This window comes from Gallus gallus, chromosome 1, assembly GCF_016699485.2.
Source record: "Gallus gallus isolate bGalGal1 chromosome 1, bGalGal1.mat.broiler.GRCg7b, whole genome shotgun sequence".
In the NCBI taxonomy this organism is placed as follows: Eukaryota; Metazoa; Chordata; class Aves; order Galliformes; family Phasianidae; genus Gallus; species Gallus gallus.
The window spans coordinates 77,503,474-77,519,231 of NC_052532.1; the positions used below are offsets into that span (position 1 = coordinate 77,503,474).

Consider the following 15,758-nt stretch of genomic DNA (forward strand, 5'->3'; position numbering starts at 1 on the left):
AAACTAGATATGATGGGGAAGGGGGTGTACTGGGTGACAGAGAAGAGCGTGGGAATACTGTCACCTTGGGAGGTGGTAGAGGAAAACCCCAGAATTGTCCTGGAAGTATTAGGGAGGGCTCCTCTGAGAAGGCAATGAGGCCAGTAGCCAAGCTGAAGTGACTCTATATCAACGCATGCAGCATAGGAAATAAACAGGAAGAGCTAGAAACCTTAGTGTAATTGGGAAAGTATGACCTAATTGGTATCACAGAAACGTGGTGGGATGAATCCCACAATTGGAATACTCTGATTGAGGACTTCAGGCTTTCCAGAAGGGATAGACAGGGTAGGAGGGGTGGGGGAGTTGCCCTCTGTTAGGAAGTGGAGAAATTGCGAAGAGCTGTGTCTTGAGAAACAGCCACAGTCACGTTGAGAGCTTGTGGGTAAAAATCGAGGATCGGTCCAGTAAAGGGCATCTAGTGGTTGGGGTCTGCTACAGGCTACCTGATCAGGGGGACCCTGCTGATGAGGCCTTCTTGCTTCTGTTGCAGGAAGTGCCGTGCTCATGGGCTCTTGTCCTGATGGGGGATTTCAACCACCCACATATCTGCTGGAATAGTGGCATGGCGGGTGGCAGACAATCCAGGAGATTCCTGGAGTCCGTTGGGGATAAATTGCTAGTCCAGGTGTTAGATGGACCAACTCGAAGTGAAGCCTTACTGGACCTGGTGCTGATTAATGCAGTGGAGAGCATTAGAGAGGTTAAGATTGGGGGCAGCCTGGGTTGTAGTGACCGTGCCCCAGTGGAGTTTGTGATCTGGAGGAATTCAGGCCTGGCAAAAAGCAGAGTCAGGACCCTGAGCTTCATGAGAGCAAAATTCCAGCTGCTCAAGGAACTACTGAGTGGGATACCCTGAGAAATTGTCCTTAAGGGCATGGGTACAGAACAGGGCTGGCAGCTCTTTAAGGACACACTTCTGAGCGCAACGGCTCTCCATCCCCCAGCAGAAGAAGTCCAGCAGGGGAGGCAGGTGACTGACACGGCTGAGCAAGGACCTGCAGCTTAAAGTGAGGGAAAAGAGGGAAACATACTGGAAGTGGAAGCAGGGTTCTGTAGCCTCAGAGGAGTACAGGGCTATTGTCTGTATGTGTAGAGATAGGATTAGGAAAGCCAAGGCGCAGATGGAGCTGAACTTGGTGAGGGATGTGAAAGATAACAAGAAGGGGTTCTACCAGTACATAGGCAGGAGGAGACAGGCCAAGGAGAGTGTTCCCCCTCTGATAAAAGTTAACGGAGAGCTGGCTTCCTCAGACGTAGAAAAAGCTAAAGTATTCAATGAGTGCTTTGCCTCAGTCTTCACTGGTAGTCAGTCTTCCCATGTCTGCCAGGACCCTGAACCTCTAGGTGAAGGTGTGGGGAGTGGATTCCGTCCCGCTGGAACAGTGGAACTGAATGTGTGTAAGTCCATGGGGCCAGATGATATCCATCCCAGGGTTCTGAGAGAGATAGCTGATGTGGTTGCTGAGCCACTCTCCTAGTGTTCAACCTCATTCAAAAAAACTTCTTGGTCCTACTAGCAATAATCCTTCTGTTTCCTGTTTCTTTGCCCTTGATGTCCATGCTCACCAAGACTGTGTCCCGCCCAGGTGGTCATTACACCTCTAGTTTAATAATATAAAACAAAAATGAGATTCGATAAAAGAAAATACATGCTCATATTGAAAACGGGTTTATGAAATAGTACAGCAAAGATTATGGATTTGTACAAGGGTACAGTAAATGTAGAACAGTGCAAAAGCCACATATGATATCCAAACAATTGCAGGCAATGTATAATGACATAGCCACAGTATCGTCAGATGTAAGACCTTGAAAGGGATGGAGCTCTCTCAGCTACAGTAGTCCACGTACTTTGCGGAGCAAAGCAGAGCACACCAGGATAGCTTACTTTCTCCAGTGCAGTAAAATGGCTCTGTCTTTTTCTGACTTAAGAAAGAGGAAATCTCCATAGAGATACAAATTTTAACATATATAAAAAATACTGTATCCGTCCCTTCATAAATTTCAAAAGGACGCATTCCATAGGGGTGAGACTACACACTGCAAATTAGTCTTCTTGTCTAACAGGACAGAAAAGGGTACAGGTTACTGGTCAATACTGAGAGGGATAATGCTTTGAAAAACGTGGACAACGTTTTGGTCTAGTTGATGCTTTTCACTGCCTCTAACTCCACAAACTTGATATCATTGCAGACAGGTATCAGAGCTTGTGTGCCAAAAGCCCAAATTTAAATTGATGAGTTTAATTTGCAGTCAAGGTTAGAGGGACAATAAGCCATAGAAGCTTTTTTACTTCTTCATGTTATGTATTTGCAGGTTCCTGGCTTGGTTCTGAGGCTAGAACAATTCTCTTGGTCTCAGAATTCATTTAGTCTTTCAGCATATGCTGGTGAGAAGACAACATTATGCTGCGTCCTCTCTGTTTTGTTCTTTTACTGGTCTTTACTAGAGTCCTAGAGCCTCCATTTGTGTCTGCCCTTTACTATTTGCTATTCTCCAAATCCATACACCTCCAAGCAAGGAATGAAGTTTCAAGTTACATACTTGTTGCCCGGTGTCTTATGAATTCCACTTTCCTAAGCATATCAATAATTATTGGAGAGACCATGAGACCATAACTTTTCTCACGTGCAATTGTTTCAACTTTTTCTTCTTGGTGATAGTAAAATGAAGAGGTAGTAGCAAACGTGAAAGTATGATAAATGCTCTTACTGCACATTGAAACCAACTGCAACTGTGGGGAGATTGAAAAGAAGAGCAACATTCTGTGGGAACAGTGAAAAGCTAATGTCCCCCAGAATGCAGAAGAAATACTTCTGCATCAGCTGCACCTTTTGTTCCAGAGTTTTACTATATGAGGATGGGCCTACTACATTTGAAAATGTGAGAACAGAGAAGCTTTTTGAAACACTGCGATGGCTGATCACAGTACTGTACTGTGAATAAAAAACATGTATTGAATCAGTGGGTGTCTTGCTTCTGTTTAAAACTACTTAGCTATCTTAAAGCATGCTTAGGACAGAACTGGCTGAAGATTAAAGATGCTGGATGATGACAAGCCAACACAGAAAGTACTTGTAAGCATTCAAACACTAGCGATTCATGGCAACACTACCCAATTGCAGCTGCTGGTCAGCCACAGAATCAACGAGGACTAAGAAAAAATATCACATTATTGTCTGCCAGCATAAAGACACAGCAATACTAAAGGAAGCCCTCTTTAGCCCTGGCTAAGATCACATTATTCTAATGCAGCACTCCTTGATATTTATGAGAATTGGAAGGGTTATCAGCTGCTGGACATAATACTGCCCAGAATGGTGGCTGTTGTTTTTCCTGCACTTTTCTGTCTATGGAAATCACAGGGCCTTTGCCCAGTGCTGATACGTATGAGTCCATATACACTAAGGTGAGGTGGTAAACAGGATGCTGTCCTTTCCTGTTCTGCTTCTAGTAAGGGATGTCTCCCTACAGGGAGCATCAGATAGTACCAGCAAATGGTTTCACCAGACTCTGCTATAGCTGCGAAGATCCTGTTCCTCAAATTCCAGTAGAGAACACGGTAAGAAGCAAGGTCCGTGTGTGCTTTATTAAGGAGCTTGTCAGCAGGTGAGAACATTAGACCTCAGAAGACTTGAAACAGACAGGAAACGAAAGGTCACTCCCAAGTCAGCACAAAGGCAAGCCTTCTAGGTCCTTTAAGTTCTCATATGGAGTACAGCATAGTACAGCAGGTAGATTTATTCCCATCTCCTAAAAACAGCAGTGGGCCTGACTTGATTCCAGAACCAGTTTTAGTCAGCGTTGATGTGCCAGTGCTTACTCACAGCAGCTGTGTGCTCAGTGTTATATGTCAGAGACTATTTTCTGGATAATTTTTTGAAGGTGAGGGCCATTCTGTCAGCATGAGTGAACAGTTCTGGTTGATATTTTCCTTCTGGATACATTATACTGTTGTTATTCCAGACATAACAATTTGGTAGCGAGGACAGAAATACTAGCTTTTAAAATAAGAAGTACCTTCTTTGTTGTGACTTTGCTGTATGTCTTTATTAAGATTTGCATAACAGTATTGCAGAAAATCCCTTTCTTGTAAAGAGTTGATACCTTCGCTTTCTGAGAGCTCCTAGTTCCCCATCTCTAATATACCACAGGGACAGAGTGAGAAGATGACAACTGATATTTTGTAAAGCTAAAAATACCATGCCTTTTTACATAACACTGGGAATTTAAAAAGCACATTTACTGCTTGGAGATTATTTTTAAAAATGCAGTTTGAGCAACACCACTGGTACAGATTCAATTGACATTTATGGGAAGTAGCTGCTGTATGCTTCTCCGTTAGGGAATGAGACATTCAGTAGAGAATGAAGTAAATGCTTTTTAAAAAGTTAAATAAGACTCATACTGCATCAAAGGTATTTGCGCCCTGTTATACGCCTCAAGTTTATGTCACTGGCAGTGACCCTTTTCTTAGTGTATGTAACCTTTCTGACCCTCCAAAACTATTTCTCCAGACCTCCCTTCTTGGTAGTAGCTACCTGATGGTGAGCAACCTGTGCACTCTAACCACAACAGATTCACCAAATGGTGAGTTGCCATCCTGGAATTTCTTTCTTTCTTTCTCTTTTTTTCCTTTTCTTTTCCTCATTGTCCTTCCTGGGATGCTCAATCAGCGTTCAGTTTCCAGTAGATTATTCTAGGATATCCAAAGTTTGTGTCTCTGCTTTGGCAGCACGGACCATTTTGAGAACTTGTCATGCAGGAGAAGGGGAAAAATAATCTTTTGGTGCCAAGTTTACTTCTCTTCAGCAACGTAGCAGAAAATACTATTGAGCACTAAGAGGAATTTTTGATAAATACTCTATTGAGAGGGTGATTAATTTTACTGAACTTATAGTTTTTTAATGGCTTTTAGGTATGGGCAGAACAAGATCACATTTGCTTGGAGGCGCACGTAGGTAAGCATGAGCTTACTTTGCAGTACGTAATGCAAATACATACTATGTCAATACCTCCACCTATTGTCCCTTCTAACTTCAGTTCATGCACACAGCCTCAAATATTTTCCCAGCTTGAAAGGACCCAGCCTCCCATTTATGTATGTCAGATATGCTGCACCCTTTCAGAAGCTGAACCAGGCTGGTACTTCTTTTTTCATTCTTTGAACCTCATAGAAAGCTTTTGTCTCCTGCACTGAAGGAAGGATCTCCAAGCAAGAAAGAATGGTATGAGTCATTTTGTTATCTCATTTCCTTTTCAGTCCACTTGAAAATCCTATCAGTAGCAAATACAGCTCGATGTAGAATTAACTCTTGTGGTATCTACTCCATTACTTCTGTGAAGCAATTACAGAGATCTCTGCCAGAAGAAGCATTTACTGGAGAATCCATACTGCCAGTGGCAGAAGGCCAGCAGAGAAGCGTATTGGAGCAACAGTCCCTGGAGGGTGATTCCTGCCTCTATAGATCTGATACAGACATTATTTTTGTAAACATCTCCCACTTACAAAGTTAGTAGGCCTCTGCTTATTTTCCACAGCTGAAGACACATCTTGCAAGAAGTTTGAAGTTTGTCCTTATCTTTCTGTGATATAAATTGATATCTATGGGATTATAAGTAAGGATTAAAAAAAAAAAAGATCAAAGAAGGAAAGCAAATTTTTCAGTCTTTTCATAGGTGGATAGACATGGTTACCGATGAGATCTTTGGGGATGGGAATTAATGTTAGGGTGAATGACAGAGAGAAGGATGATATTTTAAACTGTTTTGGAGTTAGCAATGTTTAGTTAAAAGTGGAACATTCAGTGGCAAGATTCATATTGGTAATTTTTTGCATTTGAACAGCTTTAAAGGGGAGTTAAGGCAGTAGACATGGGGCACATTATTTATTGTAATATAATCACCATCCCTGATAATTAATTACTGTGAAATCAATACATTTATTAAGCAAGTGTGACAGTGACAATAGTTCTGTATTTCACAAGCAGTATTTCTCGGGCAGAATTTGCTCCAGTATTTCTAACTTACAAGATTTTTATATTATATATATAGAGAGAGAGCTACAGGGAACATAGGGAAAATTAGGTATAATAGTAAAATTAATCAGTAGCTTAAAGAAAAGGTAATCAATGCTTAACAGGCATGTCTTAAAAAGCAAATAAAAATTAATTAACAATTTACAGCATAAGTCTGTCTTCAGGGTTATGATGGAAGTGCTACAATATGGATTTGGAAGAAGCTGTTAAAAATCAGCTCTTTTTCTGAAACTGCTTTGCTCTGTGCTATTACCAATCCCTCTGCTGGGCAGAGCTTTGCTCAAGCACATCTTTCTTCCCACCCTCTCCTGCTCAGACCTCTGCCTGAGTGCAGGGATGGGGGGAAGAAGCTGATGGATGGCCCCTGTCACTCCCCAACTGTACAGGTCAACCTGGCATTCAACCCTGAAACAAGTGCTCACTTGGAGCACACACTTCTTTTTTTTTTTTAACTACAGTTCTGTCAATTTCAATTCCTCACCACCAGGACTCCCCTAGTGGTCTTCCTTTGCAGAGCTACTTTCCAGATAGGTGGCATGTCTTGGAGCTTGAGGTTGTTTCTTCCCAGGTGCAGGACTGTACATTTATTCTTACTGAATTTCATGAGGTTCCTCCCAGCCTGTTTCTCCAGCCTCTTGAAGTCCCTCTGGATGGCAGCATGACCATCTGTTCTATCAGCCACTTCTTCCAGTTTTGTGGCATCTGCAAACTTGCTAAGAGTATACTCTGCTCCATAATCCAGGTCATTAATGAAAATACTCAACAGGACTGGACACTGCATTGACCCCTGCAGTCCTCTGCTCATTACTGGCCTCCACCTAGAATTTACACCACTGACCATTGCACCTATGTGAACACTTATGTTTACCAAGATCTTTCAGATCAGCATTTAAATCACCACTACACAAAACATTTTGTACATGCTTTCCACATGAAATTGTAGCCCAATTATCTAAGAAAGTACCTGCAATACTCAAAAAGATGTTCAGAACCTGTCAGAAAGTGCATTTCAAAGGAAAAAAAAACAAAAAACAACTGGTTTTTTTTTTTTTTTTTTGTTGTTGTTCATTTACTTCCTGGCCCTCGCAGCAGCACCTCAGGAAAAGCAAAGACAGAAACTGTAGGGGGAAGGTTCAGCTTTACTCCGTTTTAGTTCAGAGATTCAGTCCTTTTGTTTTCCTCCTACATGAGAATATTCATGAAATATGCCTTGTGCAGGAAAGACATCACGGGACATTAACAGATATGGCTTGAATTTAGAACTTCACCTTGCTTCGATAGAAAAGAAAGAATCTTCCTGGTGGCCATTTTGACACAATCTTTATTTGAATCAAAAGTCAGAGGAGTGGAAATGTCTTTTACACACAGTATATGAGCATGTTAGAAGTCAGTATTTAACAAATTAAGCTATATCTAATACCTGAGATGCTGCTGTATGTTTTCAGAATGTAAAATAGCTGCTCTTTTCTCATGCTAATGTATGTAAAGAATTGCACTTTAAGTGAATTTAGGAAGAAAAGTTGGGTTTTGGCTTATTAAAAGCAAGAAATTGTTCTCTGATGATAAGCTCACATGGAACCTACTGTATGGAAGAGTCAAGCTGTGTCAGAACTACTAACAGCCTAGAAAGTTTTCCCAGCTTCACATGAGAATGAACTTTACTATTTAAAGTAGATTTATATATATGAGGTCAGTAACGAATACATGTAAGAGTGGGAACCAAAAGATAAAGACACTATCCTTTGATTAAACTGACTACATAAAAAATATCAGATAAAGCACGGCTGTGGGTGCTGGGGTTCTGACAGGTAGAAGTACTTCCACAGCTAAGTTATATTGATTCAAAATAAAAAAAAAGGAGCCTGTGGCACTGGGACATGTCAGAGCCATGCGGCAGGTCAGTAGTTCTGTGCAGTGAATGAACAGACACTTTGGTATCATTTAGTGGGAGCAGCAGATATCCATCATCCCTGGAAGCGAGAAGTCCTTCTCTTTGCCAGTTCTCTCTCTCTCTGCTTCCCTGATACTTACCTTACAGCATCATTATCACTTGCCAGATCCCTGTGTAAACTACCACGTCACTAGAGCAGCAGAAAACAAATCCATCAAGAACTGGAAAGCTGATTTTCAGGCACAGTAAGTGCTAGGAGTTGCTCGCCTACCTGTAGAATCATACCCTGAGGCAGAAGTCAGAACAGACTGATGCAGATTTTATTGTAGCTTAATGATAGGAAAGCCAAATCCAGAGTTGTAAGGACCCAGGTATGATGATGAGCTTGAGACCAAATGATAGACAAGGCAAAGCGTCAAGCCTGGGAAATAAGATAAGGACAGTCAATGTGACTTACCTGAAACCACCACTGAAAAGGAACAAGTGCAAAGATATCCCTGACATCAGAAAGAAGGTTTACAGAGTAACAATTTTAGACTGTGGGTGGAGAGAAGGGGATTAAAATTGAAACACGAAACAGGAGAAAGACTTAAGAAATCGCCCACAGCTGTATTAGGAATACATCTTCTCTATGCAAGGATAAGATGCAAAAGCTGTTTGGCGGGTTTTTGGTAAGCCTCCTCAGGGCAGCTGTCCTGATCAATCCACGTACAACAGCTGTGTGGGCAGTCACCAGCTTACAGAACATTTGTCTAAGACAGGCCTTGTGTCTTAAAATACCATTCTTCCTATTTTAATTTGCTTCCCTCGTCCTTGCATTTAGACCTGGAAGTCAACGTGGATGTGCTCTTCAGAGAGACTAAAACACCTCTGGGTAACAAAAGTTCCACAAGATCTACAGTTTCCCTGCATTTTTAAAACTTAGGTTTCAAGAGTTCAGGCACACCAGGAAAATATTGAGCCATTAAAAAAACCCACAAAAAAATGGCATGAAACCTGACAGATTTGGAAATACATGGAGGAGGGAGGAGAAAAAAAAAAAGCTGTGGAGAAGTTTCATCCTCTGCGAAGAAAGAATGTGCTGTGAAGAACATTATAGCTCTCATGGTGGCCTCGGGAAACCAGACAGGAGACTGGGATCTCTTATACTTCAGGAGCATTGTGTTCACCATGCTGGCTAGATCTTCAATACCATGGAGAAGGAGAAAAGATATACCAGCTGCTAGTATTCAGACATTGCCACCTTTTCTTTTCTGCACGTGTCTTTCCCATGTAACTTCTACTTTGGAAGCAGCCTATGTAGGCAGAGTCCCTCCCTACCTACAGAGGCTCAAGCAAGACATACACTCTCTATGTGAAGCCTTCTTCTGTTTCTTTCTTTCTTTCTTTTTTCCCTTAGGCTCAGTGTAAGCCATATGTGGGAGAATGAACTTACCTATTCCCCATTTCTGCTGTTAATAAAGACTGCTTGGCTGCCTCGAGCATAAACAAAAATGACCGATCCAGGCCCAAGGCTGAGAACGAAGTAACTCATTTGGGATCAGCTAAATTTAATTTGCTAGTGATCGAGGCTGGTGGAAAGAAAGATCAGATAGGAGTCGTGGATGAAGGAAGCACAAAGCAACAGGGAGAAATCACGAGCACCTCCCAACACGATGGAGGCAAGGTGCGAACTGAGCACAGCCGGTGGTGCCAGAGAAATGGACCAGGACGACTTTGCCTGTTGCCATCAGGAGAGGCCGAATTTGAGCCGCGAAGGGGGCAGACGTAGCACCTGCCCCTGGAGATCCTTCCTTACCACCAACGCCAGCAGGGAGGCAAGGGAAAGGCCCCAGGCGATCCTCCACGGGGCTGAGCTCGCTCCTTTCACCTCTCCGCGGAGGGATGGGCAGAGGGCAGCGCCGCAGTCTGCACCCGCACACGGGAGCGCTCCGGGCGGCCGCATCTCCGGCAGGAGCAGATCAGGCCGGGGACCCCCCGTCGTCGCCCTCGGCGGCTCTCCGGCAGCGAGAGCTGCGAGAAGCCAGGCCCCTCCCGGGGGACCCGTCCGCCGCCGCCGCTAGGGGGGCTGCCTTTAATTGAATCAAGTTTGCAAGTGTAGTTACCGGGAAACCAGCGCGAATCGCCGCCCTCCAGCCCGCCCGTGCTGCCGCCTCCATCTCCAGCATCCCCGTGCCCCTCGCTTCTCCTTCCGGGGACGCTCCCCTCCGCCCCCGGCCCCACCTGCTTGTCGCCCGCCAGTGCGGCAGCACCGCCCGCCTGCCGCTCACCTGCGCTGTCCCGGCGGGCGGGAGAGGCCGCGCGGCGCCCGCCTCCGGCCGGCCAGGCCCCCGCCTCCGCCCCGCTCCCGCTCCCCGGGGGCGGACGGCGCGGCCCGGCCCGGCCCGGCCCGGCCCTGCCTCCCCGGGCCGCGGAGGCCGGCAGCCAATCGGCGCCGCGCTGCCGACCCGCGGGATCCCCCGGCCCGCGCCTCCGCGCCGGGGGCAGCCCGCGCTCGTACCTGGCCATGACCCCGCGCCGGTCCCGGCTGGGCCAGCCCGGCGCTGCCCGCTGAAGGCACTGGCTCCTTTCCGACCTCTCTCCGTCGTCTTCGTCCTCCGCTTCCTCGCCGCCGAGACTGCCGCCTCTTCCCGGAGACCTGCCGGAGTGATGGGCTGCATCGGATCCCGCACCGTGGGTAAGGCGTCGGCGGGGACGGCGCTCGGGGACGCTCGGGCGGCCGCAGCCCCCGCTCCGCCGCGCGACGGTCCCGGCGCAGTGGGGCGCGGGCCGCCCCTCGGAGCCCCCTCCTCCCCGCCGCCGCTCAGCGCCATTAGCCGCCCGCCGCCGCTCCCCGCCGCCGCACCCTGCCCGCTCCCGGCGGGGCGAGGGGCAGCGCAGGGCCGGTGCGGGGCGCGGCCGGGGGCATCTCCGCGGCGGGAGGTGCGGGTCGGCGCGCTGCCTCCGGGAGGGTGCGGGGCGTGCCTCCCGCGGCGGGAGCGGGCGGACGGCGGCTCCCTGTTTCGCTCGGCGGCGGTTTATTGTCGCCCGAGCATACATAACGCTGCGCGATCTGCACGTCTGCTCTCCTCCTTCCCCCTTACATACGCTTCAGGGGAGAGCGGCGAGCGAAACGAGATCCTTTCCTTCTCGCGGAGCCATTTCGAGGGGACGCGGTAGGAGAAATAGCGTATTTCCACTGGGCCACGCATTTTTCGGGAGAGGATTCCAAGCCTCTAGGCTATTCGAACCTAGCTCTCTCCTCCTACAAGCATGCATATATCCCTCGATCTCTCGAGGTCCCTCGATAGCTAAGCGCAGATCCCTGTAGGTAAAATTGGGATTGAGGGGCACGCTTTCCTCCCCACAGAAAAAAAAGGATTTCTATGCCCGCCGCATATGAAGACATCAGATACATGGAAACACGTCATTCAAGCCACCCAAACAGCCCTTGAGAGAAAAACAGCTCGTTTGGTGAAACACGTCTCTCTCCAACCTTTCCCAAAAGCACACGGGCACTCTGACATTTGGGAAAACTACGAGGGCAAGCAGATCAAAGCAGGTCCCCAAAGTAAATCTGAGTGGCTACGTCACAGTCTGCTGCTGTGACACCTCTTGAATTAGTGGGAAAGCCCTTTGTGAGCACGAGCAGCATACTCGTGCAGAAGCAAACTTTACACTACTGCCTCCAATTTCTGCCTCAGGCTTTAATTCCCACAACTAGTCTATCTTTCTTAACTGGTCACAAGTGTCCTTGTGACCTAAAGAAATCTTTTATGTTTCCTGGAATGTTTGCGTGGCAAAGATCACTGCGGTATTTCTTTTGAGATTCTTTAAACTCACACGGGTCTGTGTGCTGCAGCACATCAAAACATGCACTGCCTTTTTTCCTGCCTTTCCCATATTGTTTATGCACACACACTGCCAAGGACATTACTTTCCCGTTGTCTGACAAGTGTCTTATACCACTTCTAACGCCGCATGTTGTTACGATAGCATTAATTCTTGGTCCCTCTCACCACAACACTTCAGATAAATAGTAAACATGCATCTGATAGCATCCACTCTGGACTTCAGAATGCCACAAAGCTTTCATGCTTGACCATGAAGGTAGTTGTTCCTACGCATGGCAGGATTTTTATGATCTGACCTGGTATCTGTGTTACGAAAAGCCAGTATAAGTACTGTGTTGCAAGTATCATTCATATGTGTAGATCATAGATTTACATTCATACGCATCTCTTTAGAATACTAGAGGCTGAACTGGGTACAGGTTGGATCTTTTGATTTTGCTTGGACTTCCTGGTCTAAGAACCTAGTCTAAGAACTAGACTAAGAACTCCCTACCTAGGGAGGCTTGTTCCAAACAGTTCTCATTGGGTAGCCTAGATTTTTCACTTCAGCCTTCATGGAGTTATTGGTTATGTTCCTTGCTTTGGGAAAACAGTTCATTTAAGTGCTAGGTTTGAGCTCTAGGATGTGGTTAGAAACGAGTGCCCTATCGTGAGCAGAACTTTGTGTTCTTGCTATGTGGTGTAGCTGATTAGATTTTTGCAGAATTAGTTTAATATACAGGCTCTGTGTTGCCTTTTCAAGAGGAAGCCAGAGACAGGAGAAGGACGCTATGCTTCTGTTGTTTTTACCTTAGAATTTGCATGTAGCAGATTCTGAACTCAGAATTTGAGAGGTTTAATTAGTGCTAGAAAGATCACAATCAGTCACATTTAGTTTAGTCACCACGCAGGGGCCAATGCAGGATTGTGCCCTGAGCTTGCTCTGAGCCTTTTTCCATTCCAGTTTTAAGCAAACCATGTGATTTCTCCATCTCCCTCAGGACCATTTTTCTATGATCTAGTTAGAAGTCATAGTTTGCACGTTTGGTGATGTTCAACTTCACGTTTTCTTTCCTCAACTTCACATTTTCTTTCCTAAGTATAAAATTTCCAGTTATTTCTCCCTGGGGAAAGTAACGGAGAGGATTATAGCAGAGCAGCTCCGTATGTGTAAGACTGAAATGAAAGCATATTACATCTTTCTGTCTTATAGGGGATACCAGAAATCACAACGGCAGTGATTAGGCTTGTATTTCTTTGAGTATGAGAAAAGTTGAAAAGTGATCTTAAAGGACTAAGTGGATATCCAGTCACCTTCTCCATGGATGCACCCACTCACAGCCCAGTGTCATACGTGTTTTCTGTTACACGGTGTTATATCAGTTACACAACAATCCAGAGCCCTTTTGAGTGTCACAGCTGGCTTCTGCTTCTGATAACAGCTACAAGTCAGGTCTGTCTATTGGTGATAATCACTCACTCCATCACATTTCCTCGCTGTCCACTGCCTCTCATGATAGCTGCACTTAATTTCAGTGAATGTAAAGCAGGTTTGCACTGAGGTTGCTGCAAAATCTGGCTGGAAACCTGTAGATATTCGAGTGCCAACTACATGCAAAGATCAGCTTGATTATTTTCTGTAATGGAATTAGCCAAATTCAAGATATTTCAGGGCTGCCTACATATCTGAATGTATTCCATTCTGAATGCATTGTGAGTATACCTTTGACCATAGCTTAGACATATAGAATTGGTTGTTCTGACTAGTATGATAAGATCTCTCTTAAATTCTTCAAATAGATTTAAATGAATGGAAAACTCAAGGTTTTTTTTTTTTTTTTTTTTTCCCAGTGATATCTCTAATTTCTTTGTGCAAAAGCCAGCAGCAAACACGTTTTATGAAGGGAAATGAAATCTTGGGAAAATATTCCAAGAAATTAGTAGTACTTCTGGAGCATAAGGGAAGAGAAAACAGAAATGTTTGCACTGGATACCAGAAAACCTTTGTGACCATGAGAAGTGTCAAGTGCCAGAGCAGTTTTCCCACTGAGGTTGTACAGTGTCCATTCTTTGTCTGTTTAAGACCAGACAAACTAAAGTCCTGAGAAATCTGGTCTAACTTCACAGATGACTCTGAGTTCAGCAGGAGTTTGGAACTCAAGAGGTGCCTTCCAGCTAGAATTACCCTGTGATCATATGTTTAGAACCTAAAGTCTGAAGTGGATGACTTTCTGAATCAGATTTACCCAGTACTTCAATCCTGTGCTGTCAGAGGACTGCAAGTTTCCGCACAGTTAGTACACTCCTACTGCATTTCTCCTGTCCATCACTTTAACTACTTGGAATACCATATTCCACAGACCATCTCACCTCACTGTAAGAACTCCAGCTGTCAGCTGAAGTGCTCTCCACGTCTGCTTAACTTGGCAATTTAATAGTGCAAAAACTAGCTCATGTGTTAGCTTGTGTATGTTCATGCACAGCATCAGTCACTGGGTTGCAGATTGGAAAAGGCAGTGCTCTTCGTTTGTCATCCACTAGGTCAAATCTGATCTGTTGAATCTAGCTAGCAGATTTACTGGACTTCTTACACAGAGTGGTCAGTATACAGTCAGAGAGTGAAGCAATGCAGATGCTAGTAAGGTTGGAGGAGCCCATACTTTCTGTGCTGCTCTTTCACTGGCTGTGCTGCACAAAGTGTATTGATGGCACACAGCATCGACAGAAGGAGAAATGGAGCCAAAGACCGCTCACTTCCAGTTCATCTGCTTCAGATTCAGCAGTGGGAGCATGACAGGAGACTGAAGGAGCAGGGTAAGCACCTGGGGGAATCACTGAACACCCTCTTCCTTTTTCTCCTTGTTCATCCCCACAAAAGACCTGAAGGCTGTGTGGAGTAAGATCTGTTGTGGCAAGTATAGTATATGCAGTACATATCAAGGAGACACACTGCCTGGTTCCTCCTTTTCCATCCAGTGTGCAGGTGTGGAAGTGGTAAGAAATGGGAGGGAGAAATTGAGGAGAGGAAAAGGTGGTGAGAAAGGAAACTGAGTCATGGCATTAGGGATTTATTTGTTTACTTGCATGCACACAGGTGAAAGGGAAAAGAGCACAGGACCCTGTAGAAACCTCTGTTTCTACATATTTCAAAATGGGTGGGCATACATGAAGAAGGGCATCTGGATATCTTGTTTCTCTCTTAGCTGGGGTGTAGAAAAGCAAAAAAAGGGACAAAGGTACACCTTTCCTACCAGACTGCTTTGTGCTTGATCTCGCTTAATAAAGCAATAGCTCCTACTTCTTTCTAGTCTGGCCTTTCTTCTTTTGAGCTGTTCTCTATCTGATCACTTTGAAAAATCAGCCAAAGTGCTGTGGGATAAGAGCTTATTTCTGCCCAAAGTGTCTGAATGGAGACCCTGTCGCTGACCTCACAACCAGTTGTCATGAAGTGTCCTAGAACTAGAGAGAATGGTTCAAGTTGCGCCAGGGAAGGTTCAGGCTGGACCTTAGGAAATATTACTTCTCTGAAAGGGTGGTCAGGCACTGGAATGGGCTGCCCAGGGAGCTGGTGGAGTCACCGACCCCGGAGGTGTTCAAGGAACGTTTGGATGTTGTGTTGAGGGATGTGGTTTAATGGGAACTATTGGTGGTGGGTGAATGGTTGGACTGGGTGATCCTGTGGGTCTTCTCCAACCTTGGCGGTTCTATGATTCTATGATTCTGCAAACTGATCATCTTTGAGACCTCTCTCTCTTTCTCTTTTGTCAGGTTTATTGAAGTAAATTTTTGGTTTCAAAGTTGTTGCAGGGAGAGAGCTAACAAATAGCATAAGACTAGTTTTCTAAGGAAACCGTACTAAAAAACAAGTACAAGATAAATGTATCAGAGAAGGTCATTAGTGCAGGACAACTGTTTTGAGCATGTTGCTGATTGCCCAAAGACTTTTATTTTTGTGGACAATACTACTGATGTGAT

At 45.3% G+C, this 15,758-nt stretch overlaps 2 protein-coding genes across 11 annotated transcripts in view; one reads left to right on the top strand and one right to left on the bottom strand.

The window, feature by feature from the left end:
* FAM131B (family with sequence similarity 131 member B) overlaps window positions 1–15,758 on the top strand; it is a 49,511-nt gene that overhangs the window by 9,055 nt on the left and 24,698 nt on the right. For 3 of the 7 annotated variants that reach the window (XM_040648904.2, XM_040648928.2, XM_025143088.3), the window contains exon 1: window positions 10,433–10,648. The exons of 2 other annotated variants lie outside the window; for them this stretch is intronic. In XM_040648904.2, coding sequence (XP_040504838.1) covers window positions 10,621–10,648 — 28 coding nt within the window. In that variant the 5' untranslated portion in view covers window positions 10,433–10,620. Of the gene's footprint in view, window positions 1–10,432; window positions 10,649–14,315; window positions 14,598–15,758 lie in introns of those variants that run through there. 2 more of the 7 variants (XM_040648905.2, XM_040648906.2) reach the window with 1 other exon arrangement.
* LOC107054541 (cuticle collagen 2-like) lies at window positions 1,679–11,351 on the bottom strand. 4 transcript variants are annotated; one of them, XR_005840292.2, is made up of 4 exons: window positions 11,059–11,351; window positions 10,472–10,609; window positions 9,770–10,043; window positions 1,679–8,392 (listed from the first exon to the last, which is right to left on the bottom strand). XR_005840292.2 is itself a non-coding variant. In XM_040648961.2 (4 exons), the coding sequence occupies exons 1-3, from the start codon at window positions 11,160–11,162 to the stop codon at window positions 8,292–8,294; spliced, it is 738 nt and encodes a 245-aa protein (XP_040504895.1). In that variant the 5' UTR covers window positions 11,163–11,351; the 3' UTR covers window positions 1,679–8,161; window positions 8,243–8,291. The 4 variants fall into 4 exon arrangements, 2 of the variants coding, with proteins under 2 accessions (XP_040504895.1, XP_040504893.1); XR_005840288.2 differs by having other exon boundaries at window positions 1,679–8,161; window positions 8,243–10,043; XM_040648961.2 differs by lacking the exon at window positions 9,770–10,043 and having other exon boundaries at window positions 1,679–8,161; window positions 8,243–8,392; window positions 10,077–10,609.